The sequence below is a fragment of the Pollachius pollachius genome (assembly GCF_949987615.1).
Source record: "Pollachius pollachius genome assembly, chromosome: 2".
Classification (NCBI taxonomy): Eukaryota; Metazoa; Chordata; class Actinopteri; order Gadiformes; family Gadidae; genus Pollachius; species Pollachius pollachius.
In genome coordinates, this window is record NC_136935.1 from 13,655,229 (window position 1) to 13,678,922 (window position 23,694).

General features: G+C 47.0%; 1 protein-coding gene across 1 annotated transcript in view; it reads left to right on the forward strand.

The window, feature by feature from the left end:
- Positions 1-23,694, forward strand: part of dntt (deoxynucleotidyltransferase, terminal) — a gene marked incomplete at both ends in the record, with an annotated part of 60,777 nt that overhangs the window by 7,075 nt on the left and 30,008 nt on the right. Inside the window, 5 exons of the mRNA XM_079730846.1 lie at positions 3,744-3,845; positions 11,610-11,780; positions 13,723-13,794; positions 15,442-15,565; positions 17,449-17,581. Coding sequence (XP_079586972.1) covers positions 3,744-3,845; positions 11,610-11,780; positions 13,723-13,794; positions 15,442-15,565; positions 17,449-17,581 — 602 coding nt within the window. The remainder of the gene's footprint in view (positions 1-3,743; positions 3,846-11,609; positions 11,781-13,722; positions 13,795-15,441; positions 15,566-17,448; positions 17,582-23,694) is intronic.

Consider the following 23,694-nt stretch of genomic DNA (forward strand, 5'->3'; position numbering starts at 1 on the left):
ACATGCACACACACATAAAAAAACTTTCCCCAGTGGTTGCAGTAGAAAACAGGCCCACTCTCAATAAAGAGGCATTGAACCCAATTTATCTTTTTCCTTCCTTATAATCTTGCTAATACGTTTCTCCAACTTAATAATGAATACAATTGTCAATTATTTTTCCCTGTTTAGAGAAAAACAAGTGTAAAATCATATGTTTTTTATAGTCTCTGCAATCTAGTTGCAGGAGATTGGTCTACTCTGCTCCAAACTAAAGTTGTGTTTTTTCGTGCAGTGTTGCCTTGGATTTCACAACAAGGAACATAGGCGGCTAGGTGTGTGGATGTGTTGAGCTTTGTCTGGACAGCCGTTGATGTTGATGGCCGCAACGAGAGAGGAATAGACAGATAAAGCTATTACGCAACGTTGTGTGAAGTCATAGACAACATAGCTCATTATAATATTATAATGAGCACGACAGTTGTGGCAACAATAGTTGCCACGGCGTGTGGCACATTTCATATCCAGCATCGCTCATTATAAGGCTCATACACAACAACGGTCACAGAGTCACTGTTGATCGTAACCATGGGGATAACATGCCCCCCCCCCCCTTCCTATAATGCTCAGCCGAAAACAGAAAAATAATAGAGGGCTGATCCAGGGGTTTCACTTACACTTAACAGGGAGGGAGGATGTGTGTGTGTGCCTCGCTCTGGTCCAACTCGTGGACAACATCTGTTTGTCACATTTCAGCACTTCCTTGTCCCCCCCACACACAATTATTTGAACTTATGCACCGAAATGCCTGGCCGTTGCTTCCTGTGTGTCGAGCATTACTTCCTGTGTGTCCGGCGTGGCTTCCTGTGCGTCCAGCGTTGTTTCCTGTGTGGCCGGCGTGGCTTCCTGTGCGTCCAGCCGTGCTTCCTGTGGGTCCAGCATTGCTCCCTGTGTCCCCAGTTTTGCTTCCAGTTGGTCCAGCCGTGCCTTCCTGTGTCTCCAGTGTTGCTTCCTGTGGGTCCAGCGTCGCTTCCTGTTGGTCCAGCCGTTTTTCCTGTGTCTCCAGTGTTGCTTCCTGTGGGTCCAGCGTCGCTTCCTGTTGGTCCAGCGGTGCTTCCTGTGTCTCCAGTGTTGCTTCATGTGGGTCCAGTGTCACTTCCTGTTGGTCCAGCCGTGCTTCCTGTGTCTCCATTGTTGCTTCCTGTGGGTCCAGCGTCGCTTCCTGTTGGTCCAGCCGTGCTTCCTGTGTCTCCATTGTTGCTTCCTGTGGGTCCAGCGTCGCTTCCTGTTGGTCCAGCCGTGCTTCCTGTGTCTCCAATGTTGCTTCCTGTGGGTCCAGCGTCGCTTTCTGTTTGTCCAGCCGTGCTTCCTGTGTCTCCAGTGTTGCTTCCTGTGGGTCCAGCCGTGCTTCCTGTGTCTCCAGTGTTGCTTCATGTGGGTCCAGCGTTGCTTCCTGTTGGTCCAGCCGTGCTTCCTGTTGGTCCAGCCGTGCTTCTTGCGTCTCCAGTGTTGCTTCCTGTGTGTCCAGCGTTGCGGTTCATCAGTATTCCTGCCTCCCTCCTCCATCTGCCTGCATCATTAAATAGCCCCGCTAACGACGGCTCGGCTGACATTTATTGACCCGTATCCCCAAGGTAACAGGAAGGCCCGCTTGTCTGCTTATCCGTTGATGTATCTCCTATCCAGACGGAGAGCAAGCCAGTGGAGCACGCACACTGTTTATTTTCACACCGCCCGCTCCCAGTGTTTTTTTTTGTTTTTTTGTTTAATGAGTTCTAAATCTATTTACGGTTTGTTTGTGTGGTTTGCGCATCTGTGTGTGTGTATGTACACGTGTGTGTGTCTGTGTGTCTTCACGTGTGTGTGTGTGTGTGTGTGTGTGCACACGTGTGTGCGTCTGTGTGTCGTCAGGTGTGTGGGTGTGTGTGTGTTCCTGTGCGAGTGCGTGGGTGTGTGCGCGAGCGGATGTGCGCGCAGAGATAAACATAATTCCCCAAAGCGAGCGCCTTGTGAATCCACAGCACGTCCGATCATTCGCCAACGCTGTTCTCCAACACTTCTTCTTTTTTTCTCCTTCTTATTTTCCCTCTGTGTTATAAATATTCCAGGGCAACTATCAGGAAGCAAAACTAAAGAACTACAGCCGTTCACGCCGAATGTTTCCTCTGTGTCTCCCTGCAGCAGGAGGGGACTCTTTGCAGCCTAAGTGGCAGGTGATGAGATGCTGCTAACCACCTCCTGGAGGGGAGCCAGGGACACAGGGAGAGGGGGAAGCATGCCCCCCCCCCCCCCCGGGGGTAGAGGACATGTTCCCCCCCCATGGGACTGTGCTGATGTGTGTCCTCTGTCTCTTAGTGTTGTAATAGGCTGCGGGTTGGAAGGGATTTCCCATGGGTCGGGGGCGGGGCCACCGGGGGGGTGTCTCAGGTGGATTCAGTTGTGTGACCTATACAGACGAACGGTGAGCGAGAGGGAGGCTGTGCGCGGAATGGATCCCTGCCAATTTTTGGAGGCTGGAGGGTGTGGGTTATCCGCTGTGTGTGTCATACCGTGCTAGGTGCTTGGAGCCGGGTTGACCTCAGCATCATCAAGGTCATCGTGTGACCTTGAACGTGTGGAAACTCCCCCATAGTCCCTTACTGGAGTCTTTACTGATGCTGAGTTTAATGCTTATTCTGCGAAAGATGAAAAATGTACTGTTATCTCAGCCGCTTTAGGCGGGAAATGTGCTGCAGGATGATGTAATGGGATGTTATAATGTAATTTAATTTCATAAAACAATCTGTGGCTGAAGAAAGAATGTAGCCTAAGAGCCACAAGCAAACGCACGCACAGACACACACACACCCACACACAAACACACACACGCACGCACAGACACACACACATGCACGCACAGACACACACGCACGCACAGACACACACACATGCACGCGTTCTATGACATCTTTTCATTTGAACTTTCTGCAACAAAATTAGGTTTTTGTTGCAGAAAGATGGCTAGGTTCTTTCTATCCTAGCCATCATGTTCAAGTTGGCATGGCGACAAAAAATCCATCCCGTCTCTGTCCGTCTCCACCTCGCTCCTGAGTTTCCCGTCTGGGTTTAATAAAGTACAAGCCACTTTATCTCTGCTCCTCATGCGAGCCACCACATCCCTGGCACCCTGGTAATTCCCTGTGACCCGACATTACTTTCTGATGTCAAATTTTCTGCTAAAGAACATTAGTCTTACGCCGGAGATCCAGTTGACATGTATATTACAAACAGAGGGAGCCGCTAAATCACAGAATAAAAAATAGGCAATTTACAAGAGGCAAATTGGATGATGGCTTGCAGATCTCGCGGTGCCACAGGTGAACGCGTGTAATGGATTTGAACGTCAACAAACTCTGAGATGAGTGTCATTAATCTATTTCCCTGTGGAGGGGGTGAGCTCATTAAAGATATCTTACGGAGGGTAACTTGTGGCAATTTTGTTCTGTGTTCAATTCAATTAGAAATGTTGGCTTGCGTCAGTGATGCCTCTCTCATGCATACTTGCAAAAATACACTCCTGTCCTGAAAATAATCAAAGGGATTAATTATTTTTTTTTACCTTTAATTGTACACTGCATATCCAGTGGTTTGTGTGTTGCCGTGTTTGTGTGTGTCATTATGTGTGTGTGGGTGTAAGGGTGGGTGGGGGGAAATGTGGTACATGGCTTTTAAGAAAATGATATACAAAAAGATATTTATTTACAGATTCCATATTTTTCACTCAGGAAATCATTCCGGAGGCCTCTACACATCTTCCAGTGGTCGCGTTGTCTCGCTACGCCTGTAAGAGAAGGACATCCACTGAGAACCATAATGAGATCTTCACGGTAAGGACAAAACAATGGCAACCTCCCTTAACCCCTTTCTCCTGCTGGGACTGATTTAGCAATGCTTAAATCCCCAGCACATACACACAGCCACCGCCCCCACCTCCCATGGTGCATAAAAAGAAGCATAATAGTACTGGAAATGTGGTGGTCTTCACAAAAATAAATTATTATATTTAAAGCCACTTATAGGATTGGGGCACAAGCGGAAGTGATATATATATATGCTAGGAACTGACTTGTGGTGTTTAAAGCTTAAACATTAAAAAAATAAGAGTAGGCTACGCATTTACATAATAGATAAAAATATTTGATTGATATGAACCAAATGAAAACGAGTTCAGTGTGACTGTGTTGTCGCCGCAGGCCACGTATGACTTTTTAGAATTCAGTAATCAATCATAATTCGATCTCATTAGCGCCACATATGATTACGTTCAGGATCAGCTGACAGATGCCCACACAGGCACATGTTTCGTTGTGGTGTGGATCATGCCTCAAGCTCCGTAAGTGTGTGTGTCATCACCCGCCTGAGCGATGGCTCGCCGCCTGGGCGGGCTTCAGGGGACTCCCAAGTTCACCGCCGGTAAGGGGGTCTGTCCTTCGCCCCCCTGGCAGATTGCGAGCGAGTGGCCATAGAGCCGTCTGCAAACACGTTTGCAAACAGGCCAGGCTTATGCTTGATCCGAAAGATAGCTGTCATGTTAATGGATTGTGTTTAGAATAGGCTCTTGGTTTGTATGTGCCGTCCCCTACACCCATGTCCGCTGTTTGCCTGTAGAGGGCGTACTTGAGCAAAATGCCACGCTGCTTCTGAGTGGCTAAATGGTAAATGGTAATAATAATGTTTGGAACATAGCACAGCTGGTTTAGTAGCTAGGTCTAGGAAAGTTGGTGAACAAAGGCATTGTATAGGCAGTGGGCTGTCACTCAAACAGCGTGTCTGTTCAACATATTTGTAGAAGCAACTCATTTCTCAGCGATTGTATAGAATAACAGATGTCACTCTGCGTGCTGCACAAGGAAGAACAACTCTTTGTTCATCAAGTCAAACGATTCATCTATAATTTTTTTCAAGGACTCAAACCGCACCAAACCTCTCTGTTTGGCTTCCAAGATGTGGGCGATGCATGGAAGACAAAAATAAGCTGCCCTTTATGACTGACAGCTAATATGTGTATTTGTGTGGGATTGCGGAGCCCTGCTGATAAGTCTGTGACCTTATGTGCACAGCCCTACTGCAACGCATGTGTTTCACCAGGACTTCAGTCATCCGCCATGACTGCAAAGCTCCATCATGAACTCACACACAAACCCACGCATCCCTGCAAACACACACACAAGCATGCACATACACTTTCTACCAGCTCACGCCCGTTTGCATGCAACACACACTCTCTTCACCTGGGGGAAAGAGAGATGGCTTCGTCCCATATCTCTTTTCCGCAGCTTTGCATCTCTAATTAGCAATCTCAATGCCTTTCTCTTTCCCGAATTATTAACACACACACACACACACACACACACACACACACACACACACACACACACACACACACACACACACACACACACACACACACACACACACACACACACACACACATATCTATAAGCGTCAACTTACTATGAGAATGGTGCCAAGGCCGAGTCATTCTGCGCACGGGAAGAAAGAATAAAAATAAATCGTGGCCAGAGTTACGCTAGATACGGAGCAGGACCTGCACGCCGCCGAGGCCGGGCCGAGAGGAAGGAAGGTCTTTGCAGACGACACCCCCCAGCGGCCGTTAAACCTCTCCTTGATCCACCTTCTCTAGGTCACATGACGACACGGGGGTGTCAGGCTCTCCTGATGTATGGCCATGTGACATGCAGGGGCGGAGGGGTGTTAATATGTGATAACTGCCTGGTGGCCATTCTGTGTGCGTGTGTCTGTGTGTGTGTGTGTGTGTGTGTGTGTGTGTGTGTGTGTGTGTGTGAAACTCTAAAAGTTTTCCAGTTGTGTGAATGCGCATGCACCTGTTCAGTTCATAGTGTCAACATTTACATATGCTATTGTATGTCAAATGAATAAGCTTGTCCTTCATAATAGAGTATGGGACCAGTAAGAAGAGAGAGAGTGTGTGTGTGTGGTTGTGCATGCGTGCGTGTGTTCAGGGAGGATGGTGATTGGAAGACTCCAGGGGTCCTGGAGGAGAGGAATAAAGGGGAGTCATGGGTGTTGGGGAAGATGGCAGCTTCCACAAAGTGGGAGGAGGAGGTGGAGGGGGAGAGGAAGAGGCATGGTCGCTCCGACAGCGCCCCAGTGAGCTGTCAATCGCGGGCCCCTAGCAGCCAGCAGCCCTTGACTCCAGAGCCAGGCGCTATTGATTTATTCATCCCACTACTCTCTTTATCCCTCACCCATCCCCGGCTCCCCCGATCACATTTCCCTGCACTTTTCTTTATTTCTTTGCCGCCCCCCCCAACACACACACACACGCACACACACACACACACACACACACACACACACACACACACACACACACACACCCACGCGCAACAGCACTACTTCTGAAGTGCATTATTTTATTTATTTTCCCTTTTTTCTGGCTGTGTTGCTAGGACTCGGAAACATAAAGAAATACACACACACACACACCACACACACACACACACACACACACACACACACACACACACACACACACACACACACACACACACACACACACACAGACACACACACATATGCACACACAATATTGAACCTGCCCCACATCCTCTCTCATTTAGCTTTTATACTTGCCTTGTCAGAACTTCACTGTGTCTGCCTAACACAGATCTAAATATTGATGTTCACGTCACCGCTGCTTGATGGGCTGCATGAAATACCTACACACACACACACACACACGCACATGCACACGCACACGCACACGCACACACGTGCACACCTAAACACTAAAATACAGAGACATCCAAACTGACATGGACACATCGACTGGCATGTACACACACACACACACACACACACACACACACACACACACACACACACACACACACACACACACACAGATACCTAAAGACATACCAGTGGACACGAGAGACACAACCACTCTCTTTCTCTTTCTTGAATGAGTGATGGGAGAGGAAGTGATGGAGCAGTGAGAGAGAGAGAGAGAGTGAGAGAGAGAGTCTTTCTTTTTTTCCATGTAATTTTCTACGAGCCTCTGCTCTGTATACAACATATTGATAAAAGCTGTGGTGTGATGTGTATGTCCGGGTGATACTGTATGCTCCACTCATCCTTAACTGCATCCAATTGATCTTTCCCATCTCCCACAACAAGCAAGACAGACAGACTAACCCTGCACTGTATGGAGCCAGCAAGGCTCAAACTAGATGCCAAAAAAACAAGTCTATACTTTCACAACTATTTTCTTGCTAGATCCAACTCCATGTTACGTCCGGGGCTAATTTAACCTAACCTGCTACCGAAAGTGGTCTTGCAAGCTTTATTCAGTCAGTTTCTCATGAGAGTCTGGCCATTTGCTGTAAGCAATTGATTTAAAGCCATGCCTTGACAGATAACACATTCAGCCAATCAGATAAACGTAACCTCACCAACGTAGCAAGATAATGAATTCAGCTCGAATCCGTTCGGAAGAACAGGGAACACGATTCTCGTATATTCCCATGATCAAAATCTATTGCACTTTCTGCTGCAGTGCTTTCCAAAACCTTCGAAACCAGAGCAACCCCTTACAGTGATTTATGTTACAATCCCCCCAACCACAAAAAACTAACAGAAATGCATGCCTTTACACCTGTTCAAATTTAGTAGACTATGTTCAAAACCATGTGTGCATCCACTGTCCGTGTCCGCATCCTATGTCGTCTCTCTTGCATTATCAACTAAGACCTGCCTCTTGTTACAAAGGCAGCCTCTGGTTGGTCCGTCCATCAGGTGGATGTTCTGAGAGCATCCAGCGAGGACGGATCCCAGACCTTTAACAAGGAAATAATCATTTCCATACGACGGCTGGCCCTTGCCAACTGCGGCGTTCAGACTCCTGCCAAATGTGCTCCTGGATTCGTGCGACCTCAGTGCAAAGTTGTGCTGGGGGTTGCCAGGTGAATGAAATATTAAATACAGTCCGTGTCTCCACTGCATATTACATTTGACACGGCCGGACACGGCTGCTTGATGGCTGACACATTCGACGCCCCTCAACAAGGTAGTTTGGGACTTTGTTTTGTTGAGCTGTGTGGTGAGAACCTCCGCTCTACAGTCGGTCAGCAGTGATGTACGCTGGAGCGACAGCCAGGAGAATAAGCAACATCCATTTGATCAGGCGCACTCCTTCATTCATTTGCACAGAAAGGGGGGGGGGGTGGGAGGCTGGTAGTGCCGTTGCATCGCTAATATCCATCTCCGTCTGTCCAGAGGCCGTTAATCTTTCTTAAAATCCCTTCCTGTTTTTTTCCCCACACCACATTCATTTCTCACCATTATGCCATTTCTGTTTCTTTTTTTATTTTCTCTCCTCGCCCGGAGAGATGAACTGCTGCGAGAACATGACTGGACAGCAGGCCCTCCGGATGCAACACGTCGGGGGTAAATGGGCTACGCTGGATCATCGAAGCCCCCGTGCTGTGCACCCCCCCCCCCCCCCCCCCCCCCCATCCATCTTCTCGCCCTCATCCTGATCCATCATTAGTGAGATGAATGCTATTCCACTCACTGATGTGGAGCGCGCTCACAGTCCACTGGCTGTTCAGGGGATGAGCTGTTTGTGTGTGTGGTGGGTAGGTTGGTAGCTGGGTGGGTAGGTTGGTAGGAGGTTTGCGTGTGGGGAGTTGTGTCTAAAAGATGAAGAAAACCAAAAGGCATTGGGTTTGAAACCCACATTTCTGCAGTTTAAGTCTGTAGGCGTCTTTGAAGGAAGATCATCAGACCCCTATCTGCTCTTTAAAGGAAAATGAAATGAACATCTGAACAACTTATTGAGGATGTGATGTGATGTGATGTAGTGGGTGACATCGCAGTGATATGGATGCACCCTGGGGACAGATCTTTACTTGACTTTATGCACAACGTTTTAAAAACGTAGGTGAAGATATAAATAAGTTCTTATTTGCCCTATATAGGTTAACACATGGTTTTGTATGGATTCATTCTTACTGGCTGTTTTAAATGACCAGGTAACGACAACGTTTAGTCTACACCCCTCAAAGTAGTGATTTTGAAACACGCCCCTCTGTAGTGATTTTCGCCATGAGGAACTGGATTAGCAGACTGTGTTTTATACTAGCTGGGGCTAACAAGCCACTTTAACACATGAGCGTGTTTTAATTGGTCTACAGGGAGGCTGCAGCGCCCCACTAGATTGGCGGAGTAACGTTGGTCAGAACCCCTCCGCCAACCCCCCACCCCTCTCCTCTCTTACCGCTATCCCCACCGAATAATCCTAGGAAAGACGCTACACACACACACACACACACACACACACGCACACGCACACGCACACGTGAACTCCCGCCTTCCTAATGAGGGGCTTGCTCCTTCTAGTTGGGGCCAGCTGTGTGGGGAATTTCTGTTTTTGTGTGTGTGTAATTGCGTGCGTGCGTGAGTGTGTGAATGTGTGCGTGTGTGTGTGTACAGAGGTCACCCCACCGCTGGGTTGCTGGGTCAGTCTGTCTCCTGCGTTGTCCGACCTGTGTTTGACATGCTCGGCTCACCTGACACCAACCCAGCCCCGCCCCGCCTCTCTCCCCATCCTAGACCCATGGGGAGCCAAAGGTGTCGGCTGAGCCAACACTGCAGTAAAAACAGCCCACAAACGAGTTTCACTCATGCCGTTCATTCCTAGCTGTTATCTCTGCCAGGGCCATCATTCCCCTTTTCACCTCCCTCTTTCCCCGCTCATCCTCTGTCGGATGAGACGCTGAACCGAGGTCCTGACTCCCCGTGCTCACTTAAGATCCCATGACACCCATCGCAAGAGTAGGGGTTATGGCCTGGTGTCCTGGATGCACGCGCAGCGCTGAGGAAACACAGGATCAAAACAGGTTGATTTGTTCGTTTGTGGGCACCATTGGGGAAACAAGCTAGCCAGGGCAGTTTGTGTGCGCTAACCTGGGTTGGACTAAACAGATACAGCTATGTGAGCTGCTGCTCTTTTTGGGATATAATGGATGTCAGTTGATGGATAACTGCCCAGTTTCTGCCCAGTGCTACACATTAAGAGGCGAGTTGAACAAAAATCATGGCTGGTTTATATCTTGACAATGTCAACAATTAACCTAGGTTCTAAACAAACGTGCCAAATCCTTTAAGATTGCCAAAAGTGCTTGCCGACATTGATGCATTTTCTTTGCTGTTCAATTCCTTATTGGACGTCAGTGTTTGGATCTAGACTGTCACAGCCAACCCACATTATATAAAAAAAATAAAAAATAAAATCCATGCATCCTTAACAAACAGGAGTCTAGTGATGCAAGCTGGGAGGGAAGCAGGTGATCCTCTTCAAAAGACCTTTAAAGATCACTTCTACGGGTGAGGCTGCTCTGTCAGCTAGAAATACTCCCAACAACAACAACAACAAGGAGTGTTGCCTGATATATATAGTCATATTGTTTTTATGGAAACTTAACACACCTGCATTCTTGGCTTTATTTTTGCCTCAGTACCTCCAAGCACTCTGACGCCTTGCCAGCACTTTTTACTTTAATGGAGTATTACTTCAAACGTGCATCCGGTTGTGAGTGTTTTTCCACCCTTTCCAAATTTAGCTGGTTGTCGTCCAACAGCACTTTAATGGCATTGTTTGGTTTAGTTTATTCAGGTCTCTGTTTGGAATCTATAGGCCGCCATACAGTCAACTTCTTAATCTACACTGTTTCAAGGCAAGTTAAAGTTTGATCGTTAAGTCGTAGATATCATGTCTGAAATGTTGTGGTGGAACCTACCACTCGTATAACTATATAGTACTGCTATGCACATTATCAGCTTTGACAGTAACAATGTGTGCATGGGGAAAATAAATCAACCATAATTTAGATGGTGTATTCATAGTATAAGCATACACCGCCTCTACCTCAACCCCTCCTGATGACAGATCTCTTGGGACCTCAGAGAGCGGTCATCTGGAAGGGATGGCTCTGTACCCATCAGGGACAGGATCTGAGGGGGGGTGGGTGGTCTGATCCCTGTCACCACGCTGCAGTGAACCTCACGGTTGAGTGCACATTTGACACACCTTTCCAACCCCCAGCCCCCATCATGTTTTTAGTGTCATTACCTCACCTTCACCTAAAACAATGCATTCACAGAAGGCGCTGTCTAGGACGAGGCGGTGCTGGTTCGTGGGGATCCGCTTTGCAGTGGCCTGCATCACTGCTGCACAACGCCCGACACTACTGCCGAGTCATGGCCCCATTACACAGAAACAGAACAGATCAAAACCTCCTCTTCCTCTCCCAATCAGGGCTGGCATTACAGGCATTGTTTCCATCCCCAGGGCCAGACTTCGTCAGCGTGCAGGCAGGGGAACAGAGCAGGGCTCACTTTAATAAGTTGCAGAAGAAGCAGTGAGCATTTAGATATCGCCCCCCTCCCCCAAAGCCTCAGCCCTCGCGTCGGTGCTGCGTTCCTCCTGCCTCATCGTCACTCCCTCGGTGCCGCCGATGCACTCAAATCTTCCACTCATGTTTCCTCCCCCTCTCTCTCCCTCTCTCTCTCCCCCCGCCCTCCCCCTTCTCCACCACCTGCAGGATGCCTTTGAAGTGATGGCAGAGAGCTATGAGTTCAGCCAGTGCGATGGCCAATGCCTGGCCTTCAGGCGAGCCGCCTCCGTGCTGAAGAGTGTGCCTTGGCCGGTGGAGCGCCTGGCGGCCGCCACCCGCCTGCCCTGCCTAGGGGAGCACACCAGGGCGGTCATGGAGGTAGGGGGGCTCTCCTGTCCCTCCCCGCTCTTGGCTCCTTCAGCCATCACACGCACGCAGCCAGCAGACACAGGCTGGCCGGCTGGCCGGGCCGGGTTAGCTACGTGATGCAACATGGGCTTTTTCTTTTTCTTTCGATTATTATGGACAGTATATTTTTGTACACAGAGGAAATGGGTGGACGGGATCAGTGGCATGCAAACACAACACACAAAAGCACACACCGACACACACACACACGCACTCGCACACACACACGCACACACACACACACACACACACACACACACATCAAGGACAGTGCATGGGGACGTGCACGCACACACACAGACACACAGAACGCACACACATAAATGTCAGCACAAGGGGAAGGACACACACAGATAAACGCAGAAACCCACACACATGAGTTGTCACAGAAACCCACCTCCCGTCTTCCCTGAGAACGTGTCATAGAGGGTCACTTGGTAAGCATTCCCTCTGTCACCAGCCCTGTCAGGGCAGCAGTCATGGCTGGCTGTCAGGCGGAGGCATCAGGACATGTTTACTCAGAGAGGAGGCAGAGGTCCCCGAGGGAGGGATAGAGGCTAAAAGTTGAGCCTTATTCACTGACACTCAAAGATCCCCATCCACACGAACACACACTCCACAGAGCACATTTCAAAATGCAATGAATGCATCACAGCATGGACAGATTCATTACTCAGCAAACCCCCCCCCCCAGCCGGGAAAAGGGAAAACCAAACACATCCTTGTTTGCGTTTCTGTGTCGAGATGTGCACTGTGTTTTGCAGAGGCAGGTCCCTTTTCATGAACAGAAAGCTACACAGGGCAGCAGAACACCACCAAGAGAACAAAAACAACGGCTTGTGACGCACACTACTGCTGCACATGGGCGAGACTGTGTTTTGAAAGGAGTGCGCCGAGGGGGAACAAAGAGGAAGACGACGAACGATACAAATGCCTGCCTCATGCAAAAGTTTCGGGAGTATTGAGGCAACGTTGGAGCCTGAATAACTTATGTGTATTTATGTGTATCTTTGCATGAGTCTGCATGGTAACTTGCTTTGTGCCTACTATCCTCTCGTGGTCATTTCCTGTGTGTGCGTGCATTCGTGTGTGGGGGGGTCTGCCTCAAAGCTTAAGGGGTTTGTTAGAGCAGCGGTGGCGGAATTGCCAGGGCCTCAAAGGTTCTTGTCAAACTAGGCTGCGGTCCAAGTATGACCAGGGAATGAATCCTTTGTCCCCGATAGCAGATAACACACATGCTGCAGAAATGCTCAGGCTCTTTCTCTCTCTCTCTCTCTCTCTCTCTCTCTCTCTCTGTCTCTCTCTCTCTCTCTCTCTCTCTCTCTCTCTCTCTCTCTCTCTCTCTCTCTCTCTCACTCTCGCTTGCTCTCTCTCTCACATTCGGGCACGCTGATAAATATTAGGGTGTGCTGGGTGAAATAGTGGCTTCGACTGCATGCTGCCAGGCCAATACTAACCATATTACTGTGATGTTGTTTTATTGCTTAGTTCCCTCCTACTTGTTGTTTACAGCTGCTGCAAAATGAACAGTTATAATGTGATCAACAAATAAGGCTGTGCGCTGCCGAGAGAAGAAGCCAATTAAATTTGGAACCGAACCATTCCACAACAAACTTTCCAAGTGTAAAAAATATTACCTTGGGGCTTTTTATGAACGCCATGAAACCTGTATTAATCCCAGGTTTCAGAACAACAAGGCCGTTAGTCTCAGGAAAGAGAAATAGGAATACCGATTGAACAAAGCGCTTGTGATAAGTGGATGATATTATCAAGTGAGGAAATGTTTGCAGGGCTTTATTAGCACAGGGCTTATCGAACGGTGACTGCAAACCACACTGCTCACGACGACGTTGTCTTCATTGTTCTTGTTTTACTTTGCGGTGTTATTGTTGTGTTATTTTTTCTTTTTCAGGAGATCCTTCAATACGGCCGTTCATTTGAAGTGGAGAAGATACTTTGCAATGACAGATATCAAAGGCTGAAGGTATGTTGCTAAAAGACGAATTGGGCTGTGTTCAAATCGGTCCGCTTGTGCCCTCTATAGTTTACTTCTTAGGATGTCACCACTTTGAAGGGTTGTCCGACATTGTGAGTGTATAAATGTGGCTCCCTACAAAGTGCACTGCTCAGTTCCGATAACGCAGCATAAAACAAGAGTACACCTGATGCAAGCTTATTTCCCCCAGTGCATCCCATGATGCATAGCGGTTTTCAGTGTCATGGCATTCATCTAATAGAGATGGTCCGGCCCATATTAGTTATTTATGCAAATTATGTTGTTTATGCAACCAATACACGTGGCAGCCATTCTTCTCCGGACCGGTTCATAATTGTTTTATGAATTCCACATATTCTCTGGCTAAATTCGTTCATAAGCAGTGGGCTACATAGTGTTCAGTGTGCAGAGAATGGGGACTAAGGGAATGAGTGAGTCACTTCCAACATTTCCTAGGTGTTTCATTTTTCTTCTCTTCTCTGTTTGGTGCTTTTTGAACCACTGGGGTCCCCATTATAACTGCTGCCAACACACAAAACGGGGCCTGAAAGAGGCGTACCCCACTTGGCAGCTAAACAAACTTGACCGGAGAAGGTGTGTACTTGTACGCAAACATTTTGCGAGCAGGGGATGTTGTCGATGTAAATGGCGAGCCGGTGAATTTAAGCCAGATTGTATGATGATGCCTCTCCCACATTTCTTTTCACTTGATTGATACTTTCCCTTTATCATAAACATTCAAACCGGCCCTGTTATTTGTTCTTGTGCTTGTAGTGAGCCATAACTATTCCATAAGCACCTTTCAATTGGAAAGGATATAGCTTGAGCCTACTCAAATCTTCAATCAAATCCCCCTCAATATTTAATCAGTGATGTATCCCCATCACATTCCCCAACCCGAAGCCGGAGGACGGGCCGACTGTATGCCGGAGGACGGGCCGGCTGATTTGATTTGTGGAAAGTCTACATCAAATAGCTGTAAAAAAATAGCAGAACAGAGTGCTATTTGATTTTTTTATTATATAACGTAATACTGTGCACTTATCACCAAGCCTATGATTCTAGTTGTCAAATCGCTGCAGTGACCATGACCTGTCTCGTCTGTCACAGGCACTGCATTTATTGCGGCCTAATGAGTTCTCACTCATTGCATTATGGTTGTGACCCCAGCGCCTTGGTCACTAAACAACACCCACAAGCACCTTCATTTATGTGGCAGATTTTTTATTTCTTCATCTTCATTATTCTGATCAATGTACAATTGATCAACATTTAATAGATATTGATCCAGCTTCATGTGGTACTTTGCATTGACCATTTATCGTTGGATTTGTTTGCGTAGACTGATCAATGTTCCCACATTTCCAGGTGGACTGTGATTTATAATCACTGTTACATGAAAATGACCTGTAGTTGTGTGACCGCATGGTTTTACTCCTCTTAATTTACCGCCCGCCATTTTGGGGTTTTCTACAACCAAACCCTTTTAGTATGGGCCCAATGCACTGCTTTATAATGAGACCCCTGTCATTTTACTGATTGCCTTCACAAGTTATCAGTGAGTAACCACAGGCCTGCACCGGAAGGACTCTCTCTTCAGAGCTTGTCATCTTGTGTGCCTCTCTCTCCTGCCAGCTGTTCACCAGCGTGTTTGGGGTTGGGCCAAAGACAGCCGAGAAGTGGCACCGCGGAGGTCTTCGCACGCTCAATGACGCTCTAGAAGACCCCAGTGTTGAACTGAACACCATGCAGAAAGCAGGTAAAGTGGAGCCATCGCTATTTCACTGCCTCTCAATGAAATGATGGGTTTCTGAAAGAAGCAGTAGTCAGGACTTCAGAGAGAGAGAGACAGAGATACAAAAAAGGGCAATAGCTCAACTGTAGCAGCGACCTTTTGAACGCGTTCATGTGGTCCGGTGGGAGAACCCTTATTGAAGGAGCTAGGTGAAGGAAGAACATTACAACCATTGTGGGCCGAAAGGGGCCCAGTATTGAGATTACAGTCAGAAAGCAATAAAAATACTGAGTATTTGTTATAAAAATCGATGCTCTGTGGCTATGAAGGGCAAAGCTCATTGTGGAACTGCACTAGCACTAGTTTTCATCAATCAGAAAGCAAAGGCTGCGTTCTTCCTTGAGATTTGTAGGTGCGGGAGGACTTGTTTAACACACATAGTGGTGCATGCTGGGGGTTATTTCAGCCATTAGTATAGTCCCTTCTTTTAAATCTGTGGCCTACTGGTTAAGGAGTTGGACCAGTAACTGGAGGGTGACCGGTTCGAATCCAGACCGGTACACAAAAATTATGGTCGGGGGAGTAGTAGTGCAGCACTCTCCTACGTCCTCACCCTCGGATGAGGTGCCCTCGAGCAAGGCACCTGAAGGCACGCTGCACTGTGGCTGCCGACTACTCCAGGTGTGCATGTGTTCGGTGGCTCCCGGATGGGTCAAAAGCAGAGAAAGAATTTCTCCCCAAAAGGGACAATAAAGCATAACTTAAATGTGAAACTGGAAATTATATAGGGTTATATAAGTATTGAATTGTCATATAAATTCTGACACATAATAACGTTAACATCCTTAAATTAATTAATTTGATGAATTAAGAGTATTAAGGCTAGACAAACACTTCAAATATTATCAGAGAACGAAATTCCCACAATGTATTAAGAGCCCCAGCTCTCAATTCCCTTCAATAAAACTGTGCATGTTGAGCCTTTTTTTTCCCCGTTTTCCACTTATTTTTTATGCCAAACCCGTTCTGCCTGGACAATCCTTCACTGTGTGAAGCAAGGCATCAGATGGCAAATCAAAATGACTTGGGACAAGTTGACGGGCCCATTTGGCCCTCCCCTCCTCCCGTAATGCATTATGCTGACAGACAACTGAATCAAGTCTGTCAGTTTTGTTATCGTTGCTGGATAACAATAACTAGCAACGAAATCAGATTTCAAAATAAAGTGAAAAGGGAAACAATAAGCAAAATGCGTAAACAAAAGATATTATTTTATTGGCAGTGGTTTCTACATTGTTGAAGATTGACAAACGATAGAATAAACAAAGGTTTGCCACAGTTAGTCGTCACGACAACACTGAATGCCATCCACAGTAAGACGCCCAACGGCCCTCAGACAACAAGCCGCTCATCATCCCGTCTCCCCTTGACGTCCCACTTCCTGCTCATAAATTAAACGATTCCGACCTTGTCTCCTTCCACAATAACATAGCCTGGGGTTGCTCCGACAGTGGAGCAGCAAACTTTTAATCTCGAGGTGCAGGGTTCATGTCCCTGCTCATCGACTCCCCATTTATAGGGGGCAGAATGCCGGTACAGTGCATAGCGGTTCGGTTCTTTGTCCTCCAGCGGACACATAGCTGTGAGGGGGGCCTGCCACCAGGGAATCAGCCGACCCAATCAGAAAGCTTAAATAATATATGAATTATTAATTCACTATACAAGGCCCGACCAATTTTCTCTTGGCCCATCAAAAGTCCAATCCCTGGCTTTTGCTTCCTGGGTCTGTGTTCGGCTCCCGTTGTCCGCAGCCTACCCACAGGAATCCTGGCTCAATGGCGGCCCCGCATCCACCTGCTCCCTGATGACGTCAGTGTATCTGACAGCGGTCCGCTCTTCCTCCCTAGGATTCCGGCACCATGGGGACATCTCCAGGGCTGTGAGCCGGGCCGAGGCCCTCGCCCTGGAGGAAATCCTCCACCAGGCGGCCCTGGGCATCTCCGCGCACGCCGTCCTGGTGCTGGCGGGCGGCTTTCGTAGGTACGACCGCTCCTGGTTCTGCGGGTCCCGACTCAGGGACCAGGCTCCAAGTCCGGGTTCAGACGGACTAAAGGCTCGGACCATGTCTAGCTGCAAGATGTCGATTTAATTAGCTATTTTGTCATTTAAGAGAGATCTTGGTTTGTGTGTGTATGTGTGTGTGTGAGTGATTATATTTAATGCTATTAAATCACTGGTGGATCTGAGGGTCATCAGGTAGGACTCAAGAGAGAAAGAGCTCCCATCATGCTCGGCGGTACTTACACTCTGTAAGTAGTGCTGCCCTGTTAGAAACACAGTTGAAAATGTTTCGTTTGGTTCAAGGCTTATCTGGCTGTGTCCACATTTGCGGATGATTCAGGATTACATGGGGTAGATTTGCAATAGTTTTCCAACGCTCTGATTTCACAGGAGAACTCCCCCGGCTGTATGCAGACTATGCTGTGTTCTGCAGCGTGTTGCTGTAATCACTATTACCCCCTGAGGGCTGTTCACGGGGGGGGGCTACGGTCTTTACATGGCGAGCGGTCCTACTGGCTCAGGCTATCTCTCACATCCCCCTTCCCCTTGTCGAGGCCCCTTTGAACTGCACTTGTTTTTTAATGTGCTTTCTGCCCCGTCAGTAGGCACAGAGCAGTCTGCATAGAGCTGGGTCTGGCCCTAGCCGCGGCCAGTGCCGTGCCGGCTGCTCAATAATTCAAAGGCAGTTGGCTGGGGTAAAGTAGTGCTAGTATACTGACCGGGCTCTGCAGTGCCAGCCCTTTCTAGAGCAAGCCCTTGTCTGGGGGCCCCACCCTGGTCACTGTGTGTATGTGTGTGTTTACCGGAAGCAAGGGGCAATTTTTTCTCTCTTTCTTCTCTCTCCTCACGTCTTCTTCTGCTTAGTTTTTCTCTGCACATTTCAAAGTATCCAAAGAAGTGTGTTTCGGTCATTTTGGAGCACTAAGTGGGAGTGTTTGTTTGTGTCTGTATGTGGCGTGACAGTACCAGCCGTCTTAACGCAGAGCGTTTTTATTTTGTGCTGCGACGATGTGTAGGGGAAAACAAAGAAAACAACTTTTTAAGTGCCCCCTATCTATACAGTAATTGGTTTGCCTTGAAATCAGAAGTTCTGAACATTGTTAGAGGTGGTCATTGTCCACAGGTGGTCATTGTTTGCACTTGGCTGCACTTTTTTGCAAAACCAGAGTCCTCGGGACCACTGAGGACAAATATTAGCCAGATTTACACTGTCCAAACAGCTGTCATCAAAGATAAATTACATCTTATTCATCCTACGCACTGCAACTCTGGAAGTGGAAGGAGGGAGAGATTAACAGTGGAAAGAAAGTAGAGTGAGTTTGAATAAAGACTGTTTTTACTCTGTAAATATTTGATGACTTCCCCAAATAGATACACCATCGCTACGAAAAGTATTATGTGAAACACAATGTAACTGGCTTGTACTTTGTCATAAAATGCCATATATATACTGTAGTTGAATACACTTGGTAGGCTACTAGGTAATAACTGAAGCTTATTCATGTTAATATTAATATAAATTACAAGAGAGGGCAGGATAATAAAGTGTCTGAAAGCTACTAGGTTTGATACCCAATGACTGCAGCTTAACCTTTAGGATTCTGTGAGCAAGCAGCCTATCCCCTCCGCTTGGATGAAAGTGTCTGATAAGCAGTAGAACATTGCGTGAATATTGACCTTGTCTCAATGGGAGTGAATTATACTGAGACCATAAAGGCAGGTGGTGGACTGATCTGTCAATAGGTCTATGTTCCATGTATCGGATAGGAAATGGATCAGACACAATTGCTGGGAATGTATACCACATATGCAAAGCAAAAGTTATAAAAACGGCCAAACACAGCGACTTATCTTTGCAATAGATCCCCGTAAGCAATATCAAATATCAATTTAAACAAGATGGATGTCATGCCATGCTTTTATGTTTTGATGCTCCATCGGAGTATGAGACTTATCAGCAGTCTCGGCTCAGTGAGGGAAAAGAACAGCCTCGCCATCTGCCTTTACTGCACACTGTGCTCTTTTTTTACTTTTACTTAGGGCTAAGATAGCAAGCAATTATACATTTCTATAAAAAATAAAAAAATGCTTTAAGATGCAATACTTCCTACACTAACTACAGTAGCTGCCTTGCTGTTATATGCTACATGACAACAGGCGTCATAAAGATGGCCGCCACAATCGAAAAGTCATATGATCAAATCAACAGTATCTTATGTCAGTGTAACGATGCCCTGAGCCCACATTAAAGAAAAAATCCTCCAGCAACATTCAAGGGAAAGACGACAGCTGGAATGGATGTAAATATAAACTCCTCAAGAGGGGGATTTGGCAAACGAGTTTGAAAAAAGTGATTAGTGCATCATGGCTAGTTAACACCGGCAGGGAGGGAGGGGAGCGCTATAAATTGTTATGGGCCAGGAGCCAGCTGCGGAGACGTGCGCGAGATGGCCCCGAGAGACGGGCCTAATGTCTTCAACATCAGGAAGACGGAGCCCACGTATTACCTGGATGCTACAACGTGTGTGTTGAGAGAACCTTGGATGCCGTCGAGCAACCACACGCACGCAAGCACGCACGCACGCACGCACGCACGCACGCACACGAGAGAGTAAGAGGGTAATGGATGTGTTGTGAGTCCGTAATTAACTTTTTGTATTATTGAAAAACGCCAAATTTACATAATTGAAATGGAGCTAGCAACTTTATCTAGTCCACTGCTCAGAGAAACAGTTATGAGTCCAATGAAGATGTCTGGCTTCGCTAATTTAGCTTAATTATATATATGTAGAAAGAGCTGAACTCATAGTGAAGTTCAGCTTTCCTAGCCATGATTTCTGGTGTTACCCGAGACATTTAGCATTCTAGTCCATTGTCTCTCGTCCAGGGAGAGAGAGAGAAAGAGAGAACAGTTCATCTCCCTCGTCTCTAATTTGCTTATTTCAATGTCTCAAAAAAACGATCAGAACATATTAACGCAGTCGATGAAGTGCATCCTGCTGGCCCCGGCTAAGTAAAATTGTCTACCTTGGAAAGAAAACGGGCGATGGCAACGGGATGAGAGCCAGGGGGATACAGTGGGAGATAGACTGATCTTCCTCTTCTAAGAACCTCTTTAAGATGCAGGTGACACGTCCCAAAGTGGTTTGCCTGCAGGGGAGGATTGTAAAAAGATATGAGGCTGAACATACCTTCCCTGTCACCATGGACCGCAATTGCGGCGCCAGTAAAGATTCATGTCTCTTTTTTTGTGTCTTATTGAGGCCTTATATCACAAAAAATGTTGGCTGGCTAAAAGGCTGTTGACACCATGCTGCAAATCTCCAATTTCCGATCCCGGCCTCATGGCTTTGCTCGTTATCAATTCCCATATGTCACAATTATCTACAAAAAAAAACAGTGAACCGGGGCATTTTCTCATTGTATAGGCCTACATCAAAAAGAGAGATGTTTATGGCTCTTGAAAGAGATGTAACCCACACATCCGCAAAGCCTTTATGTACCACACCATAAGGCGTTATGATCTGTGCTTGATCCACCCTTGAATGTAGTTCTGAGGAAGTGCCTCCCACAGAGCCATTATTTATTCACTCCATCCTCTTCTTAAATGAGCGAATATCCTTGCATATTTCATGGCTTCTTCATGGCAAAGTTTAATAATAAATAGTTTTCCTCATGCAATAGAGGTGCATTGTTAGCTACATTAGCATCAGGTGGATTGAAAAGGGGCAATGTAGCGCTAGGTCCCAGAAACATTGGCCTTTATTGGATCACTTGCCATGAGTGCATACATTTCCCAGACAGTGGTGGCCCTAGCAGAAATTGAAGTCCAAACATTGTCATCGTCAAATGCCATCCGCTGACAATTCAGACACACTTTCTTTTAATGTTCGTTAAATAACATGTTTACTCCTTTTACTGTGAGAAATCAACCCAAGGTTGAAAGTTTTAGCATTTCCAACCGGCCACACGCCTCCACATGGCTGAAGCTAATGCTGACGCACAATGCTCAATAAACGTGTTGTGTGAGAGCGTAGCTTACGTCGTTATTCAGAGAGAGAAGGAAAATACAATAATTGTGCTGTAGAGAAGGTGCCATGACATGCTGACTTCCCCTTTTCCCACTGTATGCGGTTCATTTAAAGAGAGCATCTGCAGTAACTCCTAGACCCACTAATGTCCTCGCTCAATCTGTTTAATCTCTGCTTCCTTAAATTGGCTTTAGAAAGCTACAGTCTACATCACCGCACAGTCGCACACACACACACACACAGACACACACACACACACACACACACACACACACAAACACCTGTGCAAACATGCACACACACACACACACACACACACTGACACTGATAGACACTTCAATACAATCTCGGGGCTTTAAGAGCTGATTGGAGGGAAACTGGTTTCATGCTGATGATCTTCTGCTTTGATTTTGCTATTCACGGCACACATTCACGCAGTGCACTCCAGTGCATTTTGCTAGCGCAGCAAAGCCTTTTTTCCCAACAAGAGGAGCTGCATGAGCCCTCAGAAAAGGATCTCCGAAATGCTGCGTTGCCATTTAAGAGTGTTGGGAGATTCTGGAAGGAAAGTAGCACTTTTAGCAGATGGGCAGCGGAGGTACCGGGTTTTCAAATAGGCCAAAAGGTCTGGGACTAGAGATCGTCCCAGAGGTTAGCATAGAAGGACAACGTCTGTCAACAGGTGTGAAAAATGACCCCAGAAACCTGCAACCATGAATTTAGTTGCCCAAATAACACTTACCCTAACCCTTGGTTCATTAAAGAGTAGAGAGAGAAAAAACATGTTAATATCGAACCACATTCAGTATAGTTTAAATCTCAGCCAATCCTGCAGAATCACCTGGCAAGAATAAAATTGGCAGCCAGGCACTGGGCTGTTCAATGCCTGATGGACACACTTTGTTTTAATGTTAGGGTTAGTTTCATTCCATTTCATGTAACTGCCTTGTCAGGCACTAAACAGCTGTTTAGTTATACCTGCTTAACCTGTGAATTAGCCACGGAGAGCCATGCAATGGTCTGCCCTCCTGGCTCCCCTCATTTGATTTGGTGCTGGTTGCTCATTTTTTTTGCATTTATGGTGTATTTGTATATCGAGACCTGTGAGCGTTGGTTCAATTGTAGGCTTACACTGTGCATGTTCAATAAAGAACTCAAATCGTCCAATAAAATTTGTTGGACGGGGGGGGGGGGGGGGGGTACCTTTTATGCCCTTGAAGCATTACATTTCTGACACTCCTTCTATAAATATGGAGGAGAGCCACTGAGGATGATATTCAAAGTTATTATAAAGATGGTAACACGGACAAGCACTGTAGAGGAGACATGGAAGAAACCAATAGAATTCACAACGGTGAATCAATATGCAGTCCTTCGACTGATGTGGAATCCCTCATAATAACACGTAATACTCGTGTTTGTGAGTAGGTTTGTGTGTGTGTGTGTGTGTGTGTGTGTGTGTGTGTGTGTCTATCTATGTGCGTCAACGTGCAATAACTAGCGCCTAATGGGCTGGCAGAAGAGCTGGCAGCTGGCCTGCTGTGTGTGCAACAGGATTATCCTGATCTGTTGCGAGTCCGGCCGCTGTGTTCCCCACCCCCCAGGCAGCGTTACAGCCACCACAGCTGACTGCGGGCCTGCGTCAGCACGGCCATGATCCCCCTTTCATGTGGGCAGAATGGGGCTCGAGGGGTATTCACCCGCCATCCGCACAAGGCCAAGTGGTGTATCGTGGTGTGTCTGCCTCCCCAACGGGGGTGCCGTGGTGGGAGTCAGGACGTCGAGATACGAGATACCAAACCACATGTCTGAAGGAGAACTTAGACGCATATGCATTGAAATGAACGTGTGGTTGTCATAAAACATTATGTCACTCCACCACAATGGTTGCTGATTTCCCCGTGAGGTGTGAATGTATAGCAAATCAGGCGGATATGGTGGACAATGTATTCATCAAAATAATATGAACCCAATCTTATTAGTAATATATTACTCAGGAGGTGAGAGAAAATGAGGTCCGGAAAATTCCATTACTCCCACGTTCAGAGGAAATAGTTTTTA